Source organism: Harmonia axyridis, chromosome 1 (assembly GCF_914767665.1).
Source record: "Harmonia axyridis chromosome 1, icHarAxyr1.1, whole genome shotgun sequence".
Taxonomy (NCBI): domain Eukaryota; kingdom Metazoa; phylum Arthropoda; class Insecta; order Coleoptera; family Coccinellidae; genus Harmonia; species Harmonia axyridis.
The window spans coordinates 62,508,044-62,524,081 of record NC_059501.1 but is presented as its reverse complement, the minus strand read 5'-3'; the positions used below and the strand labels follow the sequence as shown (position 1 = coordinate 62,524,081).

Sequence of the window (16,038 nt, the reverse complement as noted above, 5' to 3'; positions counted from 1 at the left end):
TTGTGACATTACTCCCAAAGTATAACAAACCGAGTTCAACCTCTTATTGAGGTTTTCTATATGAGCTTCCCATGATAGAACTGAGTCCATCGAATTAGAACTGGACGAATTAATGAAAAGCAAAGGAGAAATAATAAAAGGAGAAGACCTGTCAAAATCACTATCGAGAGGGAAGAAACGACGTTGAAAATTTCAAACCCGACTGAATCAAGTTCAAAGAAACCTTGAAAAATCTGACCAAGATAAAAGAAATAAGAAACCAAGAACAGTTCGAGGAAGAAGTCAAAAATTTAGAATCTACCATTAAAACCGCTTTAGAGAATTCAACATTAGAAATTCTCACAATTGAGACAAAAACCAAACTACCGGAGAAAATCGAAACCTTATAAAACTAAAGAAAATGGTAAGAAAAGAATATCAAAGAACTTTAGATCCCAAACATAAAACAGAAATCAATAAACTCAACAACATGATCAAACAAGAATTAAGAGACCTTTGTAACAGAAAATGGAACGCCAAGTTAGACCAGCTGACACAGGATAACACACCACCCGCTAAGGCTTTAACTAAGGAAAAAAGAACAACGGTCAAGTAATAACATCTGATGAAGACAAAGCGGAAATATTCGTAGAACATCTAATAGATCAATTCAAACCTAACAAAACTGAAAATAAAAATTCACAACACCATTAGAACGACACAAAAAAAAAATAAAAATAACTAAAAATTACGAATTCGACGAAGTAACAACTGAGGAAATAGAAGGAATAATTGAATATCAAAAACCAAAAAAAGCACCCGGACCTGATAAAATCACGAAGCAAACTCTAAAACACTTACCAGACAGAATGTAAATGATAGAACTGATACCCATTTGAGCAGGGCCGTCGCTAGCCAAATTGCCGCCCTAGGCAAATTCCCAATTTGCCGCCCTAACAGTCAACTCTGCAAAATGCAAAAAAATTATTTTGGCTTATCGGGGTCTTCTACCGAAATATGGAAAAATTGAAGGTGACTGTTTGGGAAATTTTAATAATAATAACATAGAAAAAACAAAAACAAAACCAACAAGTTCAAACTTATACAAAAAATAAAATTCATTTTAGGATTGGTAAGTAACAATAATAATAGGAACACATGAAAGACTAGAACAAAAAATGAAAGTATCTGTCCGGAAAAAATATTCAACGAATTATTTAGAAATTAACTTTTCGATCATTGGAAAAAATGATCGAAGTTATACATTATTTCCATTTTTTGAACCAAAGAGAAAAGAAAACGAATTAAATATAACGAATTCGGTACGTTTTTTTGCCGACATTTCTAAGTTTTCTTCAAATTATGCCGTAAATTGTAAAGAATCAAAAAGATGGAGTTCGCTACCAATACCTTTCGTCCTTTCATATTTCATAATAATATTCAATAAGGACCCGCTCTAGCGTTTCTGCCGCCCCGGCAAAAATACAAGTCGACGCCCTTGCAAATTCGTGATAAGATTTTTTTATAAAAAGTTGAAAAGGTTTTATGGACGTAATATGTATTGAACGTAATTATTTCTTATGAATTCAAATTTAAGCAGGAAAGATTATTAATTGATAAACTACTAAAGAAATTAATGAAAATTGTTGGACGAAACAGATAAAAATTCCATTTCTTGAATATATTTGGTTTTTTCCATGAATTGTTCGTAAACCCGTATTAGGTCACAAAAATCTACCCTCGATTTCAGCAGCTGGTATAACGTAAACAAAACCGATCTTCGACAGAGGCAATAAAGTGATAAAACTGTGCTAGAAACCAATTGCTAGTTATGAAAGGAAGCAAGGACGATTTCTCATAAAGGCACGTCACGGTCCGTAATGTTTTTAAGATGTTAAAAATGTGGTAATGGAATCTATTACAAATGTTCGAATGATAACTATTTCAGTTCCGTTAATATCGCTCTTATGCCTACTACCGAAAACAAAATTGCAAGACCCTCCGAATTTCAGAATTGTACTTACCTAGCATTTTAACACCTGACAAAGTACCTTATCAAGTATCTGAAAAAGAATCTGCAGATAGTTATTTGAATTCTTTTTTTTTAAGTATCTTAAGATACCTTTGCAAAAAAGTATCTTATTTTGTATCTAGATACTCTTATAAAGTAAATTTGACGGCTTTGTCAACTTTATTTTAAAATATAGGTAATAGATTTATAAAATTTGAAATAATATTCCAATTTCCAATCAGCATTGAAAAATCAAGTTATTAATCCGAAAAAAAAAATCACGGTGAAATTAAAAAGAAATCTATTCAATACATTCTTCTAGTAATTTAGTACCTAGATTTCTCGGAAAAAGTAGAAAATACCTTCCTTCAATTATGCCGCCCCTCTAGAATAGGCTCTGCGATTTCAGGTTCTTCTGCTGAGTTCCACTTTATAAAACGTTTGAACATTTTGTTTTTTTTCAGGGGGCTTAGACGACATCTGGATATTTATGAGTTGTTGTGTATAATGCGGCACCTTTGATGGTTTAAATTGTTGATTAAATTGTCTGTATATTTTCGTGTTGTTTCTAACCGATTTAAATCTCATTTCTTACTTTGAATTTTTACACATATGATTTCTGTTGATCAAGATTGAAATGCCGCCCCAGAATTTTGCCGCCCTAGGCGGTCGCCTCCCCTGCCTACCCCCTAGCGACGGCCCTGCATTTGAGTTCTGTTTATTCCAATATTTTGAATTTATACAAATTGAATAGAGGCCAGCCGAGGGAAAGAATAACATTACATGTGTACCTTGTTTCGCATTCAACCTGTATTGTTATTGTTATTGTGGCATCATACATCTGCTAATAAGTTGAAATTGCCATTTGACATGTAAATTTTCCATTTTATATTTTTAAATGTGATGTCTGTTCTAATTTATTATTTTAATTGTAAATACTTGACAAAATATCATTTATACATTGTGTGTTCAATGTTTTGTGTATCAATTAACTAAGGGTGAGTCACCACCTAATGTTTTTCTGTAATGGTTTATTATTGTATTCTAGCTGTGAAGAAGTCTGAATATACAGACGAAACGTCGCTCAGTTAAAATATTGTGTTTCACTGGATGTCCTCTTCCCATTATCCTTGTTTATTATACACTTACCAGACATCACCATCGAGATAATAAGGAATATCTGTAATGCCATTATGAAAACTCGCTACTTTCCATCGAGATGGAAAATAGCAGAAATCATCATGATCCCAAAACCTAGAAAATCAAGAAATTACCCCAAAAATTATCGTCCAATTAGCCTGCTGTCGAGTCTAAGCAAGTTACCTGACTATTTCCCTCGTCGTAATTTGCACCAATCAGAAACGCGCAATTTTGAATTACAAATGGTTTCTAGGTGGAAAAACTGTTTGGCAGGACCTGTCAGCAGTTTATTCGCGTTTACCTGCGGCAAAACTTGACAGTTGTTGTCACCAAAAATTACAATACCTTTGAAAACAAACGTAATTATAATCTCCAAGGACACCAGAAAACGACGCTCAACAATTTTTTCTGATTTAATGTCAAGTGCTAGTTAGTCAGCTTATTTCGTGAAAATGAGTCGCTTTGGAAGCGATTCTTTGTCTAATATTGATCTGGAGATTGAGAAAAGTATACCGTATAATACCCTCAGAACTCATACTTCAATATGGAAACAGTTCATGACATTCTGCAAAGCAAAGAACTATGAGCTTATGGAAAACACAACTTTAGAACAACTAAACTTAATTCTGAAAGATTGGGCGTGGAATATGAAGAAGGAAAACGGTGAAAATTACAAAGAACTAGTTGTGAAGACAATGTGGAACACCGTTGCAAAAAAAATGCAAGAAATGTATTTTGTGAAGTGGAAAATAATTTTTGACCCATTTAAAGACATTATCTAGTTATTCTAGTAGGGAAGCCCGTAATACGAAAAGAAGGAATTTGCAGACGTGTGCAAATAAAAGGAAGTGCAGCTCTGCTTCATTGAAATTGGATGAGTATTATGCAATGGTTTCATTATGGGATGAAAACACTCCAGCAGGACTCCAACGGAAATTTTACCATATCGCTCCAGTGGAACTTGCCTGGAGAGGTGGAGAAGCAGTAAACTGCAAAGTTCATTATTTTAAAGAGGAAGTGGATAATTCTGGGATAAAAACAGGTAGAATACACATTTTTTTTAATAACTGATTTTCAAAAATCCAACTTTTTAGGAAGAGTAGAATATAATCCTCTCTTCAATAAAACGGCACAGGGTGGAGAAAAAAATGGCCGAAAGTAAATGGCTGGTCCCTAACACGAAGAACCCAACCTTTCGTCCAGTCCGCCTATTTAAAATTCTGATGGTTAAACGTTCATCTAGAATAACAACTGATAGATTATTCTTAACGATTAACCCATCATGGAACAAAGAACTTTCAAGTGGATGGTACAAAAACACTCCAGTGGGAAAAAATTAACTTTCGAAAGGACTAAGGAAGCGGCAGAGAAGGCAGGATTGAATACAAAAGGAATAAAATAACAAACCACTCTATGCGGTCGACAGCAGTCAGTAACTTAGCTAAAGCAGGGGTAGGTGAACAACAATTAATTAAAATTACTGGCCACAGTTCAGCCAACTCAATTAAACCTTATCTGCAAATGGATAATGAGCACTACTCCAACATCATAAACACCCTTAGAAGTGACGCCTCAGAACCTCCAGCTAAAAAGCAGGAAACAGAAGATCCTGCAGTCACTCCTCCCGCTTCTCACTCAACAGATTACATTAATGATGTACCTACACCCCACATCTTCAATGAATCAACAAAAGTTTCAAACAATACCCCTACCGTGTACCAAAATTGCAATTTATATTTCAATTGTACCATAAATAATTAAATTTGTAGTATTTTGGATGAAATAAAATTGAGTATCTGTTTTTCAGTTTTCAAATTAATACCTATACATAGGTAATGCATGCAGAATAATCTGTTACTCAGGTAATAGTCTTGTCAAATACCATTCGGGCATCTAATTTTTCCTGTGAAAAAAATTGAAAAAACACATTGCAAAGTAATATTTTGACAAAAAGCATTCGTGCAGGTGCAAAAATCCTCGTCTTCGAATCGGATTTTTGTTGCCACCAGCACTCATGCTTTTTGTCAAAATATTACTTTGCAATGTGTTTTTTCGATTCTTTTCGGAAAAATTAGATGCCCTTATGATATTACTCACGAAAAACCCCTCTTAGAGAGACTTAAAACTATAACAGAAGAAAAAGAAATTCTACCTGATGAACAACATGGAGTCATAAGGTCACACAAAACAGGCACCCAACTCACCAGAATCACTGAAGTTATTCAGAGTGAAAAACAAAAAAAAAGGAAGAAAACCGCAGCCATTCTGTTGGATATCGCCCAGACGTTCGATAAAGTTTGGCACGAAGGTCTAATCTACAAAATGTTGAAAGCTAAACTACAACTAGACTTGGAGAATCGGCATTAACGAAACGAAAACCTAAGCCATAATTTTCAAATACCAGAATGATAAAACTGAACCAGACAACAAAATAACAATTAACAACCACGAAATAGATTGGTTTGAAGAGGTAAAATATTTAGGAATTACTCTGGACGAAAATCTAACTCTCAACAGACACATCGCCAACATAGGACAAACCGACAAAAGGCATCAAGGAGGATTACAGGATATTTGTATCCTTGACGATTCACTGAAAGTAATAATTTACCACTAAATTATAACACCCATTATTCTAAACAAAATGAAGGAACTATAAATAATACAGAATAAGACACTGAGAGACGCTCTAAATGAGGCCTGGTTAGTTAGAAATGACGAAATAAGACTAAAGACAGAAACACCAAAAATAATTCTTCTACACTGCAAATACATTGGACACAGGATACAGGACACAGGACTGAGCTGTTATCGTGCTAGAAAAACCATTGGACAAGACTATGGCTATTACTGAAATTGGAGAAAGATCAGGGCCAAATTGATAAAACTATCAATCAGATAGACCTTTGAAACAAGCAGCCTCGTGAAATTAGAAAAAAATTTATATTTATATTACTGATATTTATATCAAATATGTGATGGGAACATAATCTACGTATACTACCCATAATGACTTACGGAAGTGAAATACAAATTATACACAAAATATAAGCACTAGAAATAATACAGAATAAGACACTGAGAGACGCACTAAATGAGCCCTTGTTCGTTAGAAATGAGAAAATAAGACTAAAGACAGAAACACCAAAAATAAGAGACCATATAAAGAAACTGGCTGAGAAATACTACGAAAGAATGAATAAGCATACAAACGGAGGAATAAGGAACTCATTCGGCTATGACCATAATGAGAATAAAAAAGTCAAACGACTAAAGACCGTACTAAATCAAATGAAATAATCAACACAATAAATTACATGATAGCAGTAAGAGAATTTAACTTCTACACTGCAAATACATTGGAGAAAGATCAGGGCCAAATTGATTAAACTATCAATCAGATAGACCCTTGAAACAAGCAGTCTTGTGAAATCAGAAAAATAGTAATTTACGTAACAAGTCCGGAAAATAGGGTTTTTTTGGACGAATAGACAAATATCGCTTACGCTCGTCCTGGAAGTCTGTGAGTCAAAAAAAACCATTTTCGGACGTGTTGCGTACAATATTTTTTCGGCAACCATGTACAATAACACTATCGCTGCTGCTTTCCATATTTTATTGCGATTGCGATCAAAAAACATGCAAATTTTTGACAACTAATTTCATATGAACTGTCAGCCGTTATCTCGGTTGCTATGGATTCTATGATTCTTTTCCGGCCTAGTCCGGGAAGTGAGCACTTCCCGGACGGTTGCCGAAAAAATATATATTTATATTACTGATATTTATATGAAATATGTGATGGAAACATAATCTACGTATACTACTTATTATTGATAAATATTGATATTTAACATGAATAATTATTGATAAATATTGATATTTAACATGAATAAATAAATTCATTCAAATATATAATATTATCATGAAAACATAGGTATCAATTTTTCATACCTCATTCATTGTAGGAATGGCATTTTAATGCAAACGAATTAGCTTTGTGATGACCTGCCGAAACTTTCAGCTGTAATATATTTGGAACAAAGCACAGCAGAATTTGAAGGTTCCCAGGTTCCTTTATTCATAAATTTCACCTAAGAAATGCGACTTGTTGGTCCGTTAGGAAATCTGTTGAAAAGAGATTAATAGAACATCAAATATAGAATATACCTACTCTTGTTGAAAAAATAACAGGTTAGACAGATAAGAAAAAAATGTGAATAGGGATCTGTTTAATACTCATGCTAACCTATGAAATGTTATTCCCGTTATTTTCTTATTATCTAGCTTCTTTCTGCTGGGACAACTTCGTACAGCACAAGACGCCATATTATTGTCTAATATTCAACGGAAAAATCAACTTAGTTTTGTAAAATGGACCACGAATAAAAAACACACCAAGTCTATACGAACACAACAAAAGTCAAAAGTTGACTGAGAGCTACTTCCAAAATGGGGGAGTAGTACCGCTTTAAGTCACGTGATGTCGTCTCCCCTCTAATTTGCAGTATTTCAATATTGAGCACACGATATTACTGTTTAATATCCAACAAATCTCGTCCTTGCATTCAACTCAGGAAATAGGGATCTTGGCTTCAGGACTGCTAATAGGGTGAATAATAGGTACACTCAGTTTCAACTGTCGACGTTTCGATCCTATTTGGGATCTTCTTCAGGACTGTAAAAGTATTTATTAAGAATTATTGGACAAATGAACAATCTGGTTACAACAATACGAAAAACAATACACAAAATATATACACTATTATTGATGATTGTATATAGAAGTATAGTATAAGCCTATAAGACCGTTTTTTTTTAAATGATTTTGTGTATTGTTTTTCGTATTGTTGTAACAAGATTGTTCATTTGTCCAATAATTCTTAATAAATACTTTTACAGTCCTGAAAAAGATCCCAAATAGGATCGAAACGTCGACAGTTGAAACTGAGTGTATTAGTCACCCTATTAGCAGTCCTGGGGTAGGATTCTGTAACTTTCGTGATCATAGCAAACGAAAGCGATAACGTTACGAAGCGAAGCTAAGCGAAGCGAATGCGGTAGTCTGTAAGCGTCTTTTTCTTTATCGTTTCGTTATCTTTACGCTTTTAGTTTCGTTGTCGGAGCTTACCGACTTTACACGAAGGAACATTGGCAACGTTGCAAATAAGTAGATATTCAAGCTACTGTAGGATTCTGCAGGTTTTGACATATGAGGTACCTGAGATAATCCCTAATAAGAGCAATGGGATAAGAGTCCCTTTTATGGACTCTAGCTGTAATGTCCTTTGAATAATCCACAGTATTTAACTTGAGTATTGTCAGAAATTATATTTTGATTTATGACTCTCATTGGAAGTTACTTAACAAAGGGTTTCATGCCATTTTAAACTATAAAAGTTTTATAAAAGTTTAATGAGTCTACTTGATGAAGGATATTTAATATAAATCAACACAATAGTTGTCAAATTATTTGATTTACATTTTAAACTGTTTAGTTTATCATTAAGAATGAATTAGCTAATTGAATACAGCACCTGAATGCAAATATTGAGTATTACAAAAAGTCTTATTTGAGCACTGGAAGAAATTCGAAATGGAACCTCGTTCAATGGATTATAATTTAAAACCTTCATTCTTATTCCAGTTACAAAACCTACCCATACTACAAAATAAGTTCGGGGAGTCAACTAATAGTGTGTATAGGTATAAAGAAATATTCATCATGTTTTCAATGATTCTGATCATGGACGAGGAAATCTCAAGAAGAGTTCGTCTAACTCTTACAAGAGAGGAGAATAGATTTCTTCGAGATAGAAGTGATCCATTTAACTTAACGGATGAGAGTTTCATAGACGTTTTCCGTTTGTCGAAACATTTAGTTCACGTTCTATTCGATGAATTGAAACCATTTATGGATAATTATTGGAGGAACACGAGAACGCCATTTGAACAGCGAATATTGATAACTCTGAGATTTTTTGCCAGTGGAAATTACCAACGCGGTATTGGACAAGAATATTTGCTAGCAGTAAGTCAACCCATGGTCAGTCGTTGTGTTAGTGAAGTGACTATATTGATTAACCATGTATTCCAAGGAAGAATTAAATTCCCTAATGATTCTGAGAAGACCCAAAATAAAGGGAAATTTTTTGAAAAATGTGGAATACCAGGAATAATTGGAGCAATCGACTGTACACACATAAAAATCTTGAAGCCATCAGAAGAAGAGCATTCCTTTTTGAACAGAAAAGGATATCACTCAATTAATGTGCAGTTGATTTGCAATTCTGATCTTTTAATATTGAATGCCAATGCTCGATTTCCTGGAAGTTGTTAAAAGAATGAATTCAAACTTAATATTAAGAATTGTGATATTGTGAAGCAAAACATTCAAAACTATAACCTCGAAATCGAAATCATTCAAGTGTCATAATATGACGCTTAAGACTTGGTCACGTGGTAAAAGTAAACCAATCAAAAACGTCGTCGGACTTTTCGTAATGACAACGAACCCTAAAATGTTTCGTTATCGTCATGAGGTCGTTCTTTGCTTCGGCAAACACGACTATTGCCGAATCCCTTTACAGAATACCGAACCGAGCAAAACTGTCGTTTCGTCACGTTTTCGCTTCGCTTTGCCGTTACAGAATCCCACCACTGAAGCCAAGATCCCTATTTCCTGAATTACTGTTTAATATGTATTACTTCTTTTTCGATTATTTAATAACATAAATACTAGTTTCTACTACTTGTCTATTTATATCTTCAAACTCTAGATATAAATAAAAGTGGAAAAAATGTTTATAAAATTTTGGTTCAAGGAAATGGAAAAACAAGTGGATGCTGGCTTAACAAAAGGCATAGGCCTGTCAAATTACAACGAAACTCAAATAAAAAAGGTATTAGAATATTCTAGGATTAAACCTTGTACTCTACAAATTGAACTCCATCCTTATCTGCAACAGAACAAGCTCGTTGAGTTTTGTAAAAAGAATGAAATCCTTGTTATTGCGTACTCCCCATTGGGTTCACCAGGGCTTACTAAATTCTTCGAAAATTTCCAGAAAAAGTGAGTAAAAATTCATATTTAACATTGTGATATTGTGATCCGAAAATTTGAATTTCCATGTAGAATGAAGTTGAGCCTCCTGTAAAATTTCACCCAGAACAATTCAAAATTCGAGAAGAATATCGAAAAAAAAATTATCCAATATTTCCGTGATCCCAAAACCGACTGAGTTGATGATATTTCAGCTCTTCTACCTTCTACTTTCTACCTACCTACAGATATTTATTGTGTACTTTGAAGATAATTGAACTGAAGATTATATCTATTTTTTAGGTTTTTATAGATATTTATTGTGTACTTTGAAGATAATTGAACTCTGCATTATGAATATTTCTTAGTTTTTATTTGTATGACCTGAAAGTTTTAATTAAAGGTGACTCTCATTGTTATGGTTCTGCCAAACTTTTCATTGTTAGGTTCAGATTAATTTTCCCTGAAGTTGGCCATGTGAATGGTCGAAAGCTAGGCCAAATTTAATGAAGAGCTTAATAAAATCTTTAAGTGACTATATACCCAATATATTATTCCTCTAATCTTTATACCTATAACTACCTATATTATTGAAATGTAATTTTGAAATCAGTTGCAGAATAGTTGAACAAAAATTCATGCAAGATTTTGTAGAAGATTATGAAAATATAGGTAACTATAGAAATATTAAAAAACAATATTTGTGAAATTAGAATCCACCAGTCAGATTTCAATGAAATTATCAACGATGGTAATTGACAATTTTGTTTACACACCGGACAACATAATAAAATTTTTTTGACCATTGACCTTCTCAATCATGGTATATATTTCGGAAAATAGTAATTACCCCACCTCCCATACTTTCAAAATATAAAATTTCAGAATTTTCTCCAACACGAAGAACGAAAATTTTTTCTTGGAAAATGAATTTTTTTTCGATTACCCTCCAAAAAAAACTTTCTAAGCCCCCGATGGAATGACAGAAGAGGAATGAAAAAATTGATGGCAAGAAGACGAGCATTCTTTTCCAAAAAAAAAAACATATATTTCAATGAGGAACCGATTTCATTTGAAAAAGACACATTCAAATGGAGAAGGTTTTTTATATATAATATGGAAAGGAGAAGAGCGAATCTTCTAAGCATACATTCAATACTATATATAAGGTTCTCCAATAAGAGGTTCCTTTTTATAAAAAAAAGAACTTATATATTTTGAGAGAAATCAATGGATGTCCATCTTCCCTTTCTTCTTCTCTTTCAGCTATTCACCATCCACTCCCGAATGAAAGCCTTCTCCATATTCTTCTGCATACGTCTATCTCTGGCCTGACTCAACCAGTTTCTACCTGTTATCTCTCGGATGTCGTTCACCCATCGTCTTTGTGGTCTGCCTCTACATCTCCTGGTCTCACGAGGTCTCCATTGTAGTGTTCTCAGTGTCCATCTGCTACTGTCTTGTCTGGCTATGTGACCAGCCCATCTCTCCTTTTTGACCGCTTTTTCCTCCATGACATCCCTGACCTTGGTTCTCTCCCTGATTTCCTTGTTCCTGATTCTGTCTCTCAATGATATGTCGAATATAGCACGTTTCATTGCCCTCTGTGCTACTCGTAGATTATTTGAACTTCTAACTGTGTGGGTTACGGTCTCCATCCCGTATGTGGCAACAGGTAGGATACAAGAGTCAAAAACTTTACGTTTAAGATTTATAGGGATGTCCGCATTATTTAGAATATGTGCAAGGTTTCCAAAAGCTGCCCACATTAGCGATACTCTCCTAGTGACCTCTGCTCGCTGATTATCCTTTCCCAAAGTGATATTGTGTCCCAAATATATATAATGAGAGACATTTTCTATTTGTTGCTGGTCTATCGTGATGGCAACATTTTCCCCGCTCATAATTTTGGTCTTCTTGATGTTCATCTTCAGACCAACTTGTTTTGATGCACGATTCAATTCACTTATTATCTCCTCCAATTCATGAATATCACTGGAAAACAGGACAATGTCGTCAGCGAATCGCAGGTGATTGAGAAATGAGCCGTCAACTTTGATGCCTTTCATTTGCCAATTAAGTTTTTTAAATACATCTTCAAGTATAGTATATCCAAAGTCACTTGGAGGAATCTGAATATTTCGATTATACAAGGATTGTCCAAGTTTCCAGAAATTCCTTTGGGGTCACTGAATTTATTGCCTAACAATACATTCAAATAAACCCCGGTATTTAGCGGATCGCGGTATCCACTTCAAAAGGTCATCTATGGCCAAGCGTTTCTATGGACTAGTTCAATTGACTTTGGATATACTATACGAGATGTGAACAGTTTTGGCGAGATATTGTCACCCTGTCTCACTCCTCTTTTTATATTTATGGTGTTGGTTTTCAAGTTTACACAGATATACACAGATTATCAAGCACATATATATATATATATATATATATATATATATATATATATATATATATATGTGCTTGATAATCTGTGTATATCTGCTGTCAATTCTAGCATTGTCCATTGAGTGTAGGATGTAACGGGTTTCTATGGAATCGAAAGCTTTGTCAAAATCGATGAAAGCTAGGTGAATAGGTACATTATATTTTGTTGTTTTCTCAATTATTGTACGAAGGGTCTGAAGATGGTCAACGGTGCTGTAGCCTGCCCGAAAGCCTGCCTGTTCGACAGGTTGACAAAAATCAAATGTGTGGTTTAGGCGGTTAGTGAGAATTTTCGTGAAAAGTTTGTATAATACAGACAGCAGACTTATAGGGCGATAGCTCTCGATATTACTTTATCACCTCTTTTGAATAGGATCACCACTTTATCGGGTATTATACCCTCGTGCAAACACCTGTTTAAAAGCACCTGCAGGGATCTTTCCAAAATGTCACCCCCATGCTTTAAAATTTCTGATGTAACGCAATCTTCACCAGGACATTTTCCATTCTTCATATTCCTAAGAGCCGCTCTGATTTCTTCAGTAGATATTTCAGGAATCTCTTCAGATCCCGCGTTGACTAGAGTTGCTTGAGTTGTTGGAGCCAATTGCGGTTCGTTTGATGTGTACAACTCCGAGTAGAAATCTTCGATTACCTTTGATATTTCCTCTGAACTTGTAACCTCTATATTATGACTGTTTTTCGATTTTGTCATTCTTTGTTTTCCTTTGGACAATTTGGATCTCAACATTTCCATGTTTGCATTCCTTTATATGGTATTTAGGATCGTTTCAGTTTTATGTGGATGTCCATAACATTGTAAAAAGAACCTACATAGCCGCTACGGCTACGGTTGGGGCACCATCTCTCATTCATAGTATTTTCCAGGACCAATCGCAATGTCCTCCATAACTTCATTAATTGCATCTTTGAGGTCTTGAATCGGTTGTTGAGAATTGACACCTTATCTTTAACGTGGCCTCAAAGAAAAATGTCTAAAGGCGTTAAATCACAAGATCTCGGTGGAAAATTGTGATCAACTGTTCGAGACACTTACTTGTCCCAACAGTTCCAATTTTACCACCAGTTTCAGTAGTTTCACTATTAACGGCCATGAAGATACTTCACTAGGACCCAAAAGTGATTTAATTTTGGAAAATTCTCATCCTTTTTGTAGTGAATTTTAACAATTTCAATCCGTTGTTCACTCATCTATCGGTCCATTTTTAGAAGTAATGGTCTAGTTTTCTCTTGTCGAATATTGAAATATGACAGCTTCAAAAGTGACATCTGCCCAAAGAGCGGGCTATTAAAATGAAACCTCTTATTGAAAAGCCTTTTATAGTTTTCAATCATATTGAGTAATTGTACTTACATAGGTATATTATATAAGATATATATAATTTTTAAATTGACAATCATTATTTTTGTATTATCGATTCTCATTCAAATTTGGTCGACTCTGTGTTTCCAGAACTGTGATAATTAATTAAAAATATTTTAGGGGCTACTACAATATTACAATAATTTATGAAAGTCCCCGTACAACGTTTCAGTCTAAAAAAGAATATCATTTATTTCCAAAATTACTGATACGACATCAAGGAGAAAGAAAAGTGTCAGATTACAAACTAGAAAGTATATTTTAGTATTAAACTACATTCAGAAATTCAGAAAGGAAAAGATATGCAAATTCAAACTCCTCAATAGAATAAACCTTGACCTAGATATTCATAATTAACTTGTTAATCTCTTTATTGAAACTCTTACAATCAAATTGTGCCTGTACATATTTTGTTGAAAACTTTGATTATTCATTTAATTTTTTTATACTTTTATACTGATTATGTACAAACTAATCCTAATCAAGATTTCATTAGACCTAAAAATATCCCTACAGGGTGCTTCAAAGCTCAGTCTAAAAATTACTCTTGGATATGGCTAGTTTCTGAGCAATGAAAATTCCTTGCAGGGAAGAGAAATACTTCCCCAGAAAATCAGATCATTGTTCAAAAGCGACTGAAAGTCCTAGTAAACCATCTACGAAATTTAACTGTTTACATTATCTCTTAGTATTTACAAGGTTTAAATTACAGATTTTAACTTTCCCAAGATATCTTGTATATGATCATTCCACTCAAAAAAAATTCGATTTGGTTCTAGAATTGACCGCCCAGATATTCTTGGAGATTCTACACTGAAAGCTATTGCAGCTAAATACTCGAAAACAACCGCTCAAGTACTTCTCCGTTTCTTTACTCAAAATGGAATTGTCCCTATCCCAAAAAGTACGAACCCGTCTAGGATCAAAATGAACATAGAAATCTTCGATTTTCAACTTAATGATCAGGAAATGAATGAAATCAAAGCTCTAGACAAAGGCCAGAGGCTCTTAAACTTCTCTGAGTTGTTTGATGGGTATGTAAAACTTAAGGCTCATTTTCACGGTGATAGTGTGATAGTAAAAGTAACTATTGTCACCAGGAAAACTATCACAGGATAGTTACTATCACCGTGAAAATGAGTCCTTATATATTTTATAAAATAAAACAATCGAACATATAGAATTGACAATTATATGTTTCAGCATAGATAAACATCCTGAGTATCCTTTCAAATCGCAATGAAAATGGTAACATGAGCATAGTGAATAGTTATTAGTTAATTGTCATGATAATTTTATGACCTGAGAAATCTACAATTAAAGAAACATTTTTTCATCATTCAATTTGAGATAACCTCTTAGTGCAAATTTATTACAATTTCAGTGTAACACGCCAATCAGAATCCTTATTGAAATGTGAATTTACGCTTGTTTCTAAGCATACTTTTTGGTATTAATAAATCACATAAATAGAATGAAAACATTTGAGGTCATTTATTTCCTTGAATACCTGAAATCGAACATATGTTGCAATAATGTTTTTTCTGTTGTTGAAATTACATGATTTTTCATATGGCAAATTTTTTCGGTAAGCTATTAAATCAGCCTGAATAATTTAACTATATCTCATAATAAAAGTAATTATAACATGATTTCCTAATTAATTGATTCCTAGCTCCTAGCAGGCGCGGATCCAGGCCCCACTTTTGGGGGAGGAACTTTCAGATACTCAAAATGTGGATCCCACACACTTCCGCCATTTTGGGAAGTCATTTATTTTGCCGTTCATTAAAATGGGTATTAAAAATGTATTGAAGGTGAAATTCTTGATGATCTTGTAATTATTCGAGCCTTATGTCAAATTCTAGGAGGGCCGGCAAAATTTAAGAGGTGCCCTGGCCATTTGGAGGGGGAACGTTCCCCCAGTTCCCCACCCGTGGATCCGCGCCTGGCTCCTAGCACTAAAAATTATCAAAGGTTCTCTTCACCAACGGTTGACGACTTTATAATTCAATCTGAAAACAAAGAAGAAAAGAA

General features: G+C 34.1%; 1 protein-coding gene and 1 long non-coding RNA gene across 2 annotated transcripts in view; both read left to right on the top strand.

The window, feature by feature from the left end:
• The window catches only part of LOC123670668 (aldo-keto reductase family 1 member A1-like), a 31,978-nt gene extending 16,345 nt beyond the window's left edge, over positions 1 to 15,633 (top strand). Inside the window, exons 4-6 of the mRNA XM_045604191.1 lie at positions 9,955 to 10,202; positions 14,781 to 15,035; positions 15,205 to 15,633. Coding sequence (XP_045460147.1) covers positions 9,955 to 10,202; positions 14,781 to 15,035; positions 15,205 to 15,244 — 543 coding nt within the window. The 3' untranslated portion in view covers positions 15,245 to 15,633. The remainder of the gene's footprint in view (positions 1 to 9,954; positions 10,203 to 14,780; positions 15,036 to 15,204) is intronic.
• LOC123670669 lies at positions 3,785 to 4,931 on the top strand. Its single transcript, XR_006745953.1, has 2 exons — positions 3,785 to 4,172; positions 4,225 to 4,931. It is a non-coding gene; the product is annotated as an uncharacterized LOC123670669 (long non-coding RNA).
• Positions 15,634 to 16,038: the final 405 nt, after the last annotated feature.